This window comes from Juglans microcarpa x Juglans regia, chromosome 4D (assembly GCF_004785595.1).
Source record: "Juglans microcarpa x Juglans regia isolate MS1-56 chromosome 4D, Jm3101_v1.0, whole genome shotgun sequence".
Classification (NCBI taxonomy): domain Eukaryota; kingdom Viridiplantae; phylum Streptophyta; class Magnoliopsida; order Fagales; family Juglandaceae; genus Juglans; species Juglans microcarpa x Juglans regia.
Genome location: NC_054600.1, coordinates 32,601,179 through 32,615,081, shown reverse-complemented (window position 1 = coordinate 32,615,081; position 13,903 = coordinate 32,601,179). Strand labels below are relative to the sequence as shown.

The 13,903-nt window shown below is 35.3% G+C and overlaps 3 protein-coding genes across 4 annotated transcripts; 1 reads left to right on the top strand and 2 right to left on the bottom strand.

Moving 5' to 3' along the window:
* Positions 1-161: 161 nt before the first annotated feature.
* Positions 162-1,074, bottom strand: LOC121261147 (mitogen-activated protein kinase kinase kinase 1). Its single transcript, XM_041163347.1, has one exon. The coding sequence runs from the start codon at positions 979-981 to the stop codon at positions 268-270; it is 714 nt and encodes a 237-aa protein (XP_041019281.1). The 5' UTR covers positions 982-1,074; the 3' UTR covers positions 162-267.
* Positions 1,075-1,388: 314 nt separating this feature from the next.
* Positions 1,389-5,129, top strand: LOC121261145 (protein NONRESPONDING TO OXYLIPINS 2, mitochondrial). 2 transcript variants are annotated; one of them, XM_041163346.1, is made up of 3 exons: positions 1,389-1,643; positions 1,753-1,871; positions 2,214-2,248. In XM_041163346.1, exons 1-3 carry the CDS (start codon positions 1,507-1,509, stop codon positions 2,231-2,233), a joined length of 276 nt encoding a protein of 91 aa, XP_041019280.1. In that variant the 5' UTR covers positions 1,389-1,506; the 3' UTR covers positions 2,234-2,248. The 2 variants fall into 2 exon arrangements, with proteins under 2 accessions (XP_041019280.1, XP_041019279.1); XM_041163345.1 differs by lacking the exon at positions 2,214-2,248 and adding an exon at positions 4,826-5,129 and having other exon boundaries at positions 1,391-1,643.
* Positions 5,130-7,434: 2,305 nt separating this feature from the next.
* Positions 7,435-9,076, bottom strand: LOC121261144 (GATA transcription factor 12-like). The gene is made up of 2 exons (XM_041163344.1): positions 8,506-9,076; positions 7,435-8,396 (listed from the first exon to the last, which is right to left on the bottom strand). Exons 1-2 carry the CDS (start codon positions 8,827-8,829, stop codon positions 7,674-7,676), a joined length of 1,047 nt encoding a protein of 348 aa, XP_041019278.1. The 5' UTR covers positions 8,830-9,076; the 3' UTR covers positions 7,435-7,673.
* Between the last annotated feature and the right edge of the window lie 4,827 nt (positions 9,077-13,903).

Below are 13,903 nucleotides of genomic sequence, written 5' to 3'. Positions count from 1 at the left end.
CGTTGCTTTATTTAAAATTTTCTATATTTAATTTGGTTTTTTTTTTTTTTTTGCCTCGTACGTTCTTGTAATATCATTAAATTAATACAACACAGCTGCTTAACGCTTGAAAAATACAAAATAAACATCATTTCCAGGCAAAAAGTTTTACTCTAAACACCTCCATGTAAAATTCTACCTTGTTATATACATGTATTTACAATGGAATGTTCCATAACCTGGCTAGCTTTTGCTAATTATGTTTCTATGTTAACCAATCACGAGAACTCAACTGCTACAAAGGATCCCACCATCCTCAACAGTTGGATTGTCCTCGCCAACATAAGCTGCCAGGTTCAAATACTTTTCCTGCTCAGCCCCATCTCTCCACCTTGCCCGACATAGCACACAGCTTGCAGACCTCCTTCCCCTGCTCCTTTTCCACTTTAATAAGCATTCTTCATGTATCGGATTCTGACATGTCGCACAGATCACAACTCTCTCATGACCCTTTCCCATCTCGCTGAGGCAAACCGGGCAATTAGTGTTGTCTTTTATATCAACAATCGATTGTGAAGCGTTTTGCCTGGCTTTAAAGAATAGCTCATGGAATCTCTCACGAACCTTAGCTCCTGCAATTACTTCAGGTGATGTAGGCGTGCTAAGTAAGCGATTGAGTTGGCATGGCCGGAGAGTTCTTCTCTGAAAACAAGTATCATCTAGAGAAACACCCAATACTCGAATAAAGACAAATAATATATGTTTGCATGGAGTTGTGTGATCAGGACACGAGCATGAAGGGGTGACAGACAACGTCACAGTGTAAACGTTTCCCGTGGCACCCAACACAAAGAAGTTGGAGTCTTTGCGGTGGAGGAGGCTGAGATGGTGACTGAGAGCTCTAACTATCCGATCTGCTATTGGTTGATGGATGGGTCTGAATCGCAAGGGGGGATGATGGTTGTCCGACGAGGATGGTGTATTGGAGGCAACGGACTCCATCGGGAAGGAAATACCGAAATAAAAGGTTGTTTGTGGTTCTTGAAGAGGCAGAAGAAATGTTATAGTTTTGGAAAATTATACGTATGTTAAGGAGTTTGTAGATAAAAGTACGTGGCTGAGATTCTTTGTGTAGTATCGAGGGACACGTGAGGGATAGCGGATGGGTAAGGGAAATAGAAAACGTCAAGGTGGAGAATCCCAAACCTTAAAAACTTTGGCATAGAGTAACCGGTAAACCACAAGGCACGTCTTGGGCAGCGGTATCACAAACGTATGGTGCATTTCTTCGTCGGATAGAAGAAATCGACGTAATAAAAAAAAAATATATCATTTTAATTTTAATTATTTAGAGAATTCGTTGTCAAATAATAATAATAATAATAATGTAACAGTAAAAAAGATCCCACGATAAACCTCTCTAAAGCCCTCCGCTTGGATCAAGTAACTTGAAAATTTCCGAGTCTCATTTTCCAGAACCGAAAAGTCCTAACCCTAAGTTCCAACAGTTATCGCCCGTCTACTTCGATGGCGTCCCGCTGTAGATCTCTCTCACAACCTACAATCTCTTTCCTCAAATCGACATTCACCAAACCCACCCTTAGGCCCAATTCCGCACCTTTTCTTCCCACACTCAAGCCCAGCTCTTCACTCTCCGTTCCGAGGCAAGCCACTTTCCTTGCTCATTTTGCTCTTTTTTTTTTTTTTTTTTTTTTTTAAATTTTAGAATTCATTTTTTGAAATCTCTAACAAACCATAGATTTTGAATTTCAGGTCGATTCCTCCATTGGGTGCTCTTCAATCTCTGCTTCCTCTCCACACAGCGGTTTCTTCGGCTCGGCTCACCTCGTGCCTCGGAGGTGATTCGAGCAGCTCGAGGTCGTTGTCTCAGGGTATGCTTTGCAGTGCAAACCCAGGAGTTTGATATTCTCCATTGTTTTAGATTTAGTATCTGTAAGCAACTTTTTACTTTTTGATTACCTGAGGTTGGATTTTAAGTTTTCTTGTGTTGTTATTTAAATACATATATATATATATATATATTTTAATTTGACCACATAATCGATTAAATTAATGTTCAATTTTTTATTTTTTTTGATCGGTAAAATTAATGTTCAATTTTATCAGTATAAAGTATCAGTGTTACGCGAATAACTGACTTTCGTTGGATTGCCCGTCCCTTTTCTACAGTTTAATCTGTGTTTTCTTTCTTTTTATGTGATTTATTTTCTCAGCCATTTTGTTTAAATACTGAGAATTCTGCTGAACAATTGATTACTTATAAAAAAAAAAGAATTCTGCTGAACAATTAATTTTGGGATTCTTTTTGAAATCTCGATACCTACTAAAATTGATGGTGAGGAACCCATTTCTTTATTGTCTACGTTGAAGGTTTAATTTTTCGGAAAATATTCCACATGCCCTGCTCAAGGAACGTGTGTGTAATGTGTATACACACGCGTGGATGTTTGTAGATATGTATTTATTGGTCTGTCATGAATTACGTATAAAGAAACTTCTACATTCCTGTTCTGCACTTCCCGCAGCAGATAAGCATATTTTTTTTGCGTTCAAATATTTCATTTTCTTTATTCTTTATTTTCCTTTGCATAAGAAACTCTTAGGCACTTGGGAATTGGATCGAACTATATTATAATTTTAAGTTTTAGAAGTCTTCTGGTACCACTCTTGTTGTAATGGTTGTATGCTGCCTGCAGAACATCCAAATGGATTGATTCTAATTGGGTGGCTAATTTAGAGTTTCAATTTCATTTGGCAGTGTCTATCCCATCTTTGTTATAATGAGTCACTAGTAGATTGTGTAATATTTTGTGTTTCCTATCGTTGGAACTTGGGATCCAATGGGTGATGCCAAAGAAGGGGAGAGATGCCGATTTCAGTCGGAAAGGTTTATTTTGTTGGCATGAAAATAGTCTGAAATGGAACTAAGCTCCTCTTTGCCTTATTGCGGGAGCTTGTGTGAGAGGAATAATCAAATTTCTGTGGCTGTTGAAAAGTCTTCTACTGTGATGGGATCTTTTTCTTTTTCTTTTTCTTTTGTGCTCTCTTTAACCTTACTGTGTAATTCTTTAGGGGATTCTCTTGTATACCCTGTGTATACTTGAGATCCTTTTGCTGATAAATGAGTTGCAAATGAATTTTGTGTTTCTGATTCATTCTCCAAATACTGTTTTAGGTGGAATCTTCACTTCTCCTTATTCCATGCATGTCAAAATTTATGTGATGTTCCCCATCAAGTTTTGGTCATCTTGATTATGGATTCGACATTGGCTTTTGTTTGGTTAGATTGTGATATCTTAATGTTGAATTGATAAACTGTAACGCCCCAATATAAGGCCCAAACCACATGGTCTATACTCTAAAAGGATTAGTCAATGATATAATTGAAGCCCCATTGAAACCTTATAATGAGCAAGAACTTCTTATTGCCAAGCAATGTGAGATCTCATATACCACCTGCCCTTATCCTTATCATATGGGGTATCACATAAACTACATTTCAAGAAAAGATGAATTGATTGATTGCCTCGTTTGGTTATACAGATGAGATGAGATAAAAGTTGAATAAAATATTGTTAGAATATAATTTTTTAATCATTATTTTTGTTTTGAAATTTGAAAATGTTCAATTGTTTTTTGTATTTTATTTGGGAGTTTGGAAAAGTTGTAATAATTAGATGGGAGGAGATGAGATTGTTTGTGAAAACAAACCAGGCCTAAATCACTGAACAAGCTCCCCTCTCTCATCTCGTTTTTGGAAAATAAATCTGTGTTTTATAGGAGATCTATATAAATGCTTCTCATAATTATAAAAATATTGGCTATGTTGTTGCCGTGTCCCCGACTAGAAGTAAATGATAACTCATAAAATGCTGTTAAATGTTAGACCAGACACCAAGCTCAAATTAATAGATTAGAAAAGCTTTTTTTAGCTCTAGGGAATGAGACCCGAGTGTCCATGATTTCATAGTAGTGAATTTACATACTTTCCTTGAACTCACAAGAGCTGGAATAAAAGTTAACAAGCATCCATCCAAAATCCCATTTGGTTGCACCTTTAACATAACCCTCAACTTCTAGTTGGGACAAGCTTCAAATGCAACTCTTTGTTTGGTCTCTATTGGAAATCTACTTCGAATTCTTCTTTTTTCGAAGTCCCATTTGAATGTGAATTCGAATACACATCAGTTTAGGAAATCTTTATTTTTCTTCTTCTTTCAGGGTCTTTAGGTCATCAGACATTTTCCCCCTAGACTATGTTTATTTCAGAGTAAGATTGTTTTACTTGCTTTATAAAGCTATATGAGGGTTTAAATTCCAGGACATGCAATGAAGTTGTGGGTCGTTTTGTCTATACTGTTTTCCATGCGGAATTCCAGTATTTCACTTTTTATTTGAAGAACATCTGAATTCTAGCATTACCAATTTATTTGGACTCAGCTTCAGAATGATATCACTGTTGAAAAATAAAAAGTATAGCTGTGGCAATTACTTATCTTTTTGGTTCTTCTCCATATTTTCATTAGCTATAATTATGTCCTCTAGATTTTTCTTTTCTCTAATCCATTGTCAAGAGGTTCGGATCCATTCCTCAAGTAGCCTAATTTCTGTCCTGAGGGTGGATGGCAGCTGCCCAACTCTTCCCCTATATTAATTTAATTAGCTCATTGGGAAAAAATCAAGAAAGAAAGGAAAAACCATGCCAAACAGCTTTCTTAAGGATTTATTTGACTTGATGAGAACCTGTTATTTTAGTAATCATTATCATTTGCTAGCTGTGGGTTTTCTAATATATTAATATATATTTTTTCTTTTTTGGGTTCAGAACTAGGTCTCAGTGTGCCGCGATAAGAGCTTGAAGTTTAATAATAGTGAGTGGTAGATGGATCAGTCATGTTACTCTTCTTGTGCTGCATGCCCTTTTCACCATCTGTTAAGAATCATTTTTGTCAGTTCTGTGTGGCTGGAATATGGCCGCATCAATTCGATTCTCTGGCCATATTGTTATTGCTAGAATTCTCGAGAACTTCTGTTGAATTGTCTTAGCAAGGGTTTTATTGCAGCATCAATGTAACACAATACCATTTTACTGGTGGTCAATAAAAATCCTTTGCAATGTGGTTTCTTGACCTTTTTTGTTGTTAAAAGAAAGTAATACCGAATTGTTTGTCTTTAAATTAATTCGTCATTATGATAATTATTGATTCGATTTTCATTCGAATATATATATATATATATATATATATATATATGAGTAATGTTATACATCAACAGCCTTTTTTTTTTTATAGAATGTGGGGGTATTTTTTATAAGGTGTGAGGTAGTGAATAATAACTGATGATAATAATTTATATATATATATATATATATATATTTATCTTCCTAAGACAGGCAACGTGAAGTACTGCAGGTGAGGAGTGGGGCGGTTTATGGGATAATGTCCCGCAAATGTCTCCCATTTCTTTGAAAAGGGTCTTGGCGACAGTGCCCTTCCCCCATCATGTCTCCAAGATAACGATACAGCTGCATGTGAGACTCTCCCTGCCATTCTCTCCATTTCCCTGTCCTTTGCATCTCTTCTAGTTTCACACCTATCATCACCACGTGTAAGAACTGAAAACCACGTACGTCACACAAAACATGATTCATGCACACTCCATGGTCGGTTCATTAATCATGCATGTCTACAATAGAATGGCCAAAAGAACAAATAAAATCTACTGTATTTTGTGTCCTTAAGCTGAATGTGCTGTATAATTATTAAATTATTTTTAAACACAGGACATGTGATATTAATAACTCTCATCTCTTCTCCCCTTTACTTACGAAGAGATTTTATAAAAATAAATCCATAAATTTATAAAATTTAATGTGGCACATTACATCTATATAAAATATATGAAAAATTCTTATAATATGATGGAGTGAGACGTGATTCTTTACGAACTTTTGTGCGTTTGGGATAGGCATCATAGACTGCACTGACCACTGCATGAGGCAAAGGAAGAGTCATGTGACCACCGCAAACAGCGCTTCCCCTCTCACTCTGTTCATATATATTCTTCCATATTTAAAACTGAAAATGGCAATTAAATAAGTGGACGAATCTGATAAGCAAAACTAAAAAATAATAGTGGCTTGCTTGCTTGGACAATAATTGAGTTAAAAAAAGGGCTAAGACTCGTTGCCTATGGATTACCGTTGCCTGGGATCGTGCATGCAGTTGATTGGATCGTCAACTCTAATAATTTTAATAATTATATTATCAAAAAAAAAAAATACAAAAAGAAGAGTATAACCGTGCTAATATATTAATATTAAGAGTAATTTTATATATAATTTTGAAGTGTGTAAACGTTATATAATTATTTTAAAAAAATGTGAGGTACATTATTAAAAAATTAATTTTTTTTTTATGTGGGTCTTGTATTTTATTTATTTTTTTTAAAGCGATTATACGACGATTACATAATTCATGATTGTAATTATCTTTTCTGTAATATTAATAAGTATGATTAACGACGATAAAATTTTTTTGAAAATCATAAACTGAAAAAATAAAATTTGTAGACGAAAAAGAATACACAAACTGCTGCTTCTGACTTCAATTATAAACGGAAAACAACGTGGAAATCTGGTGAGGAATCTGCCTTTTTGCATGCTTTTCTAAATTCCAAGAAATGCTAACATTCTCTGAATGGCAAATTACCATACCAGCGGCTTCAGGCAGTTTTCACTCAAATTCATGTGGATCCAATTATATATATTATAATCTGCTGATCAAGCACGCACCCTCCACCAAAGCTTCAATTTTGATGCCATTGCATTAGTTTCACGCAAACTACGTCCTTGCATTCAAGAGAAATCGTATATACAAATTTTAAATGTATAAATTTTACATTAATTTTTTTAAAAAAATTGGACTTTATCATTAAAAAGTGTAGAAAACTATCTTTAATTTCTTGATGTAATCCATATTATTATAAAAAGATTTATACATTTAAGACTTGTATTTAGCATTACTCCGCATTTAATAAAACTCTATGCCTTTTGAAAAAAAAAAAAATTTAATAATATATATTTTAATTATTTTGGGGACGAGTAACGTAAAATTCTTCTGTTGCATGCAAAACAAAAAAAAAACAAAGGTAATGCTTTATTTTTATATATGCGTGTTAAACATTTTTATATATGTTTATTATCCTATCTATACCCATTTGCATGGTTTTTTTTATTTTTTTATTTAGAATCACATTTTTCACGGCCAATAAATTATTATCATCCGTTAATTGATGTCATATTTTTGCATTTTATATATGCATATTCTAAATTATAAACACATTGAAAGTACAGACACGTTGAAAGCTAATTCATTCCCATATATGCATGCAGTTATTAAAAAGGAACAATGAAATTGAGATTAAGAAGATCAATAATTAGGGAAAAATTGGGTTTCAGAATTAATTGCCAAGTTATAAGGCAAAGATATATCGAAACTGGTGAAAGAAGAACACAACAGTGTGCAAAATCCAAAAATTAAGCCTAGAAAAATTAGGAAAATTATAATGAAGTAGTACTTAATTGTCAACTGCTAATTAAAATTAATCTCCCAAAATTAAACTGCCGAGACTATCGTGCGAGAATTCTCCTAACTCTTCGTAGCTACCCGCAGCTAGATCAGCTGCCTGAAATCGTGGCCCACGTGTTGGTGAATCAAGTAATCGTCACCGTTGGATACTTCGAACACCATGTTCTGCTGATGAAGGAATTGCTGCTCCTCCTCCTCCTGCTGCTGGGCTCTCAGCAGCTCCTTCTGACGCCGAAGCTCCAGTACCTTCCGGTGTGAATTTGAGTGTTTCGTCAGCATAAATGTTGGGCTAGCTGCCGGACGGTACTCCGGCACTAACCGGCCGGATTTGTACCTAACCCCGCATGCATTACAAAGTGTTTTCGGGCCCATTGGCCCCGTCCGCCACTGCGGCGTCTTATCCGTGGCGCAATGCAGGCATTTCCTGCCGTCACTGACTGCTCCTTCGGGACCATCCTTCTTCTTTGGTGTGGCCTTTGCGGTTTTCTTGCCGGAGCTCACGGGTGCCTGATAGACAACATCGGGCTCGGGCGAGGCTGTGGCTTGAGAGAGTACGAGGAGGCGGGACGTCCAGTTGCATGGGGCAGCCCGGGACCGCTTGCTCCTGGCCTTGGCCGGGACCGACATATCGGGGTTGAATATGGGGCTGTTCCAACTGGGCTCGGGTTGGAATTCGCGGCTAGTTTCTGACGCTTCGTCTGTCCTGGCTTTCATGCCGGATATCAGCTGGAGCTTCTGCAAATCCTCGCTGGAGAACGACTCCTCCACGAAATTGGAAAGCCATTCGAGCTCAGCTAAGTCGTCATACTGTAGAAGGAAACCAAAAAACAGAATTTACCAGAATGACTTTAAAAATCTCTCTCAGACTCCCTCACACATGCACACATGATATTTTTCATGGACTGCAGAATATTACCGGCTCACAAAGTTCGCTAGAGAAATGCCCGTCAGAGAAATTTCGGCACCCGATATCACCAAAAAAATTCGGTTCACCCCCCGAAAACGACGAGGAATTGCAGCTGTCGACGACGGTAACACTGGAGGATTCGATAGAGTTTCCAGCGGCCTTGTCGAGGGTACCGTCGGTAATGACAGCGTCTTCGTTGGAAAAGTCGAGGAGGTCCTCCACAATGAAATGGTCTCCGCCGGCGCCTGCAGTTTTATTATCTGTTGAGTGACGCTTTTCGGGCACGTATTGTGGGCAAAATCCCGCGCTCTGGAAAAACTCAGGTGCCTCCATAGGATCTTCGTTTTACGTTACGGGCCAAACAAGGGTTACGGTTGAGAAAACCAGTGAGCGATGAGTGAGTGAAACTGTAGATATCGAGACAGAGAGAGCGAGAAGGGGGGAGGGGGCAAGAAAGAGTTTGAGAAGTTGTGATTTTGTGGCGAGGGAGGGTTTATTTGCGTTTGAAGGGGACAGGCGGACAGCTAAAATGGTGGATTTTGACGAGGAAAACAAAAGTTTTCTTATCTTTAAAAAATAAAAACTGAAAAGAAAAAAAGGGCAAAAAAAAAAAAAGTAATAAATAAGCAAATTAAAAAATACATAAAAAGAGGCTTTAATTGTTGTAAAAGAGAAGGGATGGAGATATTTCGTCAAGTTACTTTAGTACCCCTTCTGCTTTTGTCGGGCCTTTAATTGTTTGATTTACCATTTTTAGCCTTTAAGTTTAGGGCTGCTTTGATTACAATTATTTCATCCTTTTTTTTTTTTTGAATAAACAATTATTTCATTTTATCTTATAATTATAATTTTTTTAAAATTTTTATAAAAAAAGAATAAATAATTTATTATTTAAAAAATTCTAAAATAAAAATTATATTAAAAAATTATATACAAATAATATTTAATTTAAATTTCAGTTTTTATATATTTTTATATATTTTATATTAAGATATATTTTATATAAAAATTTATAAAAAATTATAATAATAAAATAAGATAGATTGAGAGTGAGAGTGTTTCTTAATCCAAATGAAGCCTTAATCCCAAGTTTAATTTCTTAATTTCCCATTTAAATTACAAACCTTATTAATTAAATAAACCCAAAATGACCCACCACCTTAATATTCTGACATAGCGTTGTGTAATTTGTCAGTAATCCGATTAGCAGTTAGCACTTTAATGGGATAAAAGAATAATCAGGAGATGTTGTATGGACAAGGTGCGATTCCCTGTGTTTTGCGTAAAAAGTGACAGCTGGTAAGGAAAAAAAATGTTAGAAGGTCAAGAAGGTAAATAAATGGCCAATACGTTTCCTTGCGAAGCGATCAAAACGGTTGAAATGTTCAAATCGGTTAGTATTTTTGTAGTTCTGTGGTGGCGTGGTACAGTGTGTCATGTTTTAGTTCGTTAAAAGGTACGGATTCGAAGTCGTCGGGTAAGAACGGCCCACCTAAAACCACCCAATCCGATACATCTTTGGTGGGGGACCCTCATATTGTCCGAACAGTGAAAATCCAATGCACGTGCATGGACCATGATGCTGATGATCACCCAGTTGTACAACAACACATCACCGCACCTAATCATTATACGTTGCTTACAATGGCAGTCATTGGGATGGGCAATTACGGTAACTCACATGGAAACTTTTTCCGCAAAACGTAAATGGGTAAGTACGCAGTAATTTAATTTATTATTAAAGACACCAACATTTGAAGTAACGAAGTGTTCAAATTCAAACCCCTTAGGAACCGATCCGGCAGGTTTGTCGCTGAGGTTTGTACGTAGACGTGCATCAACCTCCCCCATAATCCTCTGCTTTTAATTTTCTTCGGGAGACACGCAGTATTTTATATAAATATATATATTATTTTTATCTCTGATATTCCCCCAATATTAAATTTGATTACTGTAATGTTTTTTCCACCAGTTGCATGCACGACGGGTACAGCTCACTTGATGAGATGGCCGGTCGGAATCTTCCTAAAGTGTCCTCCTCCCGTTTTCAACCCCAACCTTGCCACGTCAAAATACGAATAAGTTTACACTCCAAACTAGTTTAATTCCATATAAGTATTTGGATGATTTTTGTCTCGTCTTAAGATTAGTCTGGAGAGAACTTTAATTAGCACACGGGAACAAGATTAAACTATCTACTTATTGCAAGAGTGTAGTGACATTCAACATTACTAAGCAAGAGACGGTAGTTATGCAAAGAAAATACATTGAATCCCTGGAATTCTTGCATGTGTGCACGTTAGTTAAATCGAAGGTATGAGATGTAACCACGTGGCAGACATAGAAAAGTGCATACCGATTAAACGGGGGCACTGGTTTGATGCACCAGTCCCTATACGAGTCTGTTTCGTAGAAGGGATAAGGTTACGGTGTAACTATTTATTGCTACGAGATATTTCTTTTTTTATTTATTTATTTTAATTTTCACTTTAAAACATTTTAGCTTCAATTGAAAGGAAAGCATGGAAAGGAAAGGGGAGAGAGATTTGGGACGTTGCTTGACATGGAGGCCAGTTTTTCAATATCCCGATTTTTATTATTTGAAGCAAAAATTGTTTATTTATTTATTTATAATTTATTTGTTTGACACGTATGTATGGGGGTCCAAATTACACGTGATAGAGATAGGGGGGGTGGTGTCAGCGAGGCATGTGCATGATTCGCTCGTGTCAAAAGTCAAAAGTGACGGTGGTCAATGCCACGCGGCGAGAATCCACTGAGGCTTGCCTTTTCTAAGACGCTTCTACCGGCAGAGTGATAGACGCATGGTCTTTTTATTTGGCTTGTACCATAACGTGAGAGCACGTGCCAACCTATCAAAGTTTCAAACCGCATCCTTCGCTCCTTTTAAAAAAGCGATTTCCTTCAAATACAATGCTTTATTTATTTATTATGTGCATACAAAGAAACAAGAAAGAGAATTTAAGGGTGGGCTGGGGCAGCTTGGGCTTCAAAGCATCGTTCCCGCGTCCAAGAAGAACTCAGGTCCGGGCCACGCTATTTCTTATGAAGTTAGAATTGGGCCCAACTGAAACTGGATCCGTAGCAAATTATTGTTTTAATCGTACTAGAGTCGTTTTGGGTCTATAGATGGTCACGAAGGCAGTGTCGGGCCGTCAGCCTTTCCGCATAGGGGTTACAGTAGATTTTCTTCTTTACTTCAGTATTATTATTCATATTAGGTCAGGAGTTATGCTAAACACAATTATTTTTACAGATTTTTTTGTACATTTTACTAATCTGGTTAGTTAAAATAATAATTTCATATTAGAAAAAAATAACATAGCCAATCACATTAGTAGAGTGCACAATGAGTATGTAAAAAAGACTATACATATAATTTTTGTTAGGTTATAATGCCAATCGTATTTATTAATTTATTATCGAGTAATACTACATACAGTCGTGAAGTGAATAAACGTCGCGTAATTATTTTAAAAAATAGAGATTTACTATTAAAAATTTAATTTTTTTATGTGAGTTACATATTTATTCATATTTTTTAAAAAGATTACGCGACGTTTATAAATTCTATAATTGTAAATATTATTTAACTTTATTATCTTTTAAGTGGTTTTATATATTAATAATTTAAATATATAAATATCAATATATAAAGAAAAAGACTTCTTTTTGTGAAATGACGTAGATAGCCAAAATCAAGAATCATAGTATCTCCCTAATGAGAGGTCTCGAGTCTCGACTGTAAGCACTTATTACTATTTTTTTTATGAGAAATTATATTTTTAATTGTAAAGTGTGCAAATATTGTACACTTTTTTTTAAAAAAAATACGAGTAAATACGGAATCTATATATAAAAATTAATTTTTTTAATAATGAATTATATTTTTTTCAAAAATATTATACGACGTTTGCTCACTCTACAATTATATTTAACATTATTATTTTCTTAATAAAGTGATAATAGTATGCCGCCCAACTTTGACCATTGGGCGACTAGTATAAATTTAACATTTTATTTTATTTTTCATATTTTTTAAATATTTTTAACAAATAAAAAATTACCAATATATTAAAAATTACTTTCTTAATCATTAAGTTAAAAAAATAATTACATGTGAAATCAAAATAAAAGAATAAACTCACGACGCATATTAGTATTTATATAACAAAGCCGCTTTGAAGCGATCGGGCTATTATTTTGGCTTTAACAGCCTCCAATGAAAGATTACCACATCAGCAACTCTACCTAAAGGATTTTGAAGATTATCACACCCAATAATTTCAAGTCCAAGAGTCCTGAAATGTTTTCATCGTTAAAGCCTCTCTTCCGATTTCTATTTTTTCGTATGGGTTAGATGATGTTTTGAAGTTCTCATTCCCACTGTCACTTTATGTTTTGAAGTTCTTTATCATTCTGCAGTCTCTAGAGAGAATAGATTTTTCTTGTATCCACATTCCACAACAACTAAAGTAATACATGGGTAACACATTTAGACACTGGTGCTTGCCATTAAGTACTTACTCATCAAAACCAAACCAAATCAAGAGATTCAGGATACTTTCTTAAAAAAAATAAAAAATAAAAAATAAAATAAATAAATAAATAAATAAAATATAGCTTATAAATTCATTTTGTATGTGTCTGATTTAGACATAGGAATATGGGTTTGGGTTTCTTTTGATTTTTCTTATTTTTCTCAGCAACCAAGTAAAGTTGCTAAAGTAAAATTAAAGAATGTTAATTTTCCAAACAAAGTTTTCCATTTTTCTCTCAACAACAAAACTAAATTACAAAAAGAAGAAGAAAAAAAAAAGTTTACAATGTCTGTTTTCCAAATCACAAACAATGTTAAAAACCAGTTTTAAAGTTTAAACCTGTTTTAGGAAACAAATGTTAACAGAAAAAAGAAAAGAAAAAGGCTGTCATAGTCTCTTCATACGTTGCCTCTTTGTCTTCTTTCTCAACACCCCCTCTCTTTCCAAAAGCAAAACCAAGCCTCTCTGCATCTACCAAAAATAAACATAGCGCATCTCCTATCTTTTGGCGACAGGGCAAGAGAGTTGGAGGATAGACAATAATGGTTTTCTTGTTTATGTCAGAGAGGGGCGAGAGTTGGGCGAGGAGCTTTGGAGATCTGAGTGTGAGAGGGGGAGCGGGATTTCCTGATGTGCAGTCACATTGTAGTTCCAATTAAAAGGGTACGTGGCATTATTCTATTGAAAGGCTGTTTTTCGGTGGAGGGCAGACGAACCGATTATAAGATTTTCTCTTTATATAAACGACTTGCGATGTTTACTCTCAAAATCAGTGCCTTAAAATTTTTATTTTAAAAATATAAGAACGGGAAAAAAGTGATAAGAATGGATATAGTTCATAAAAT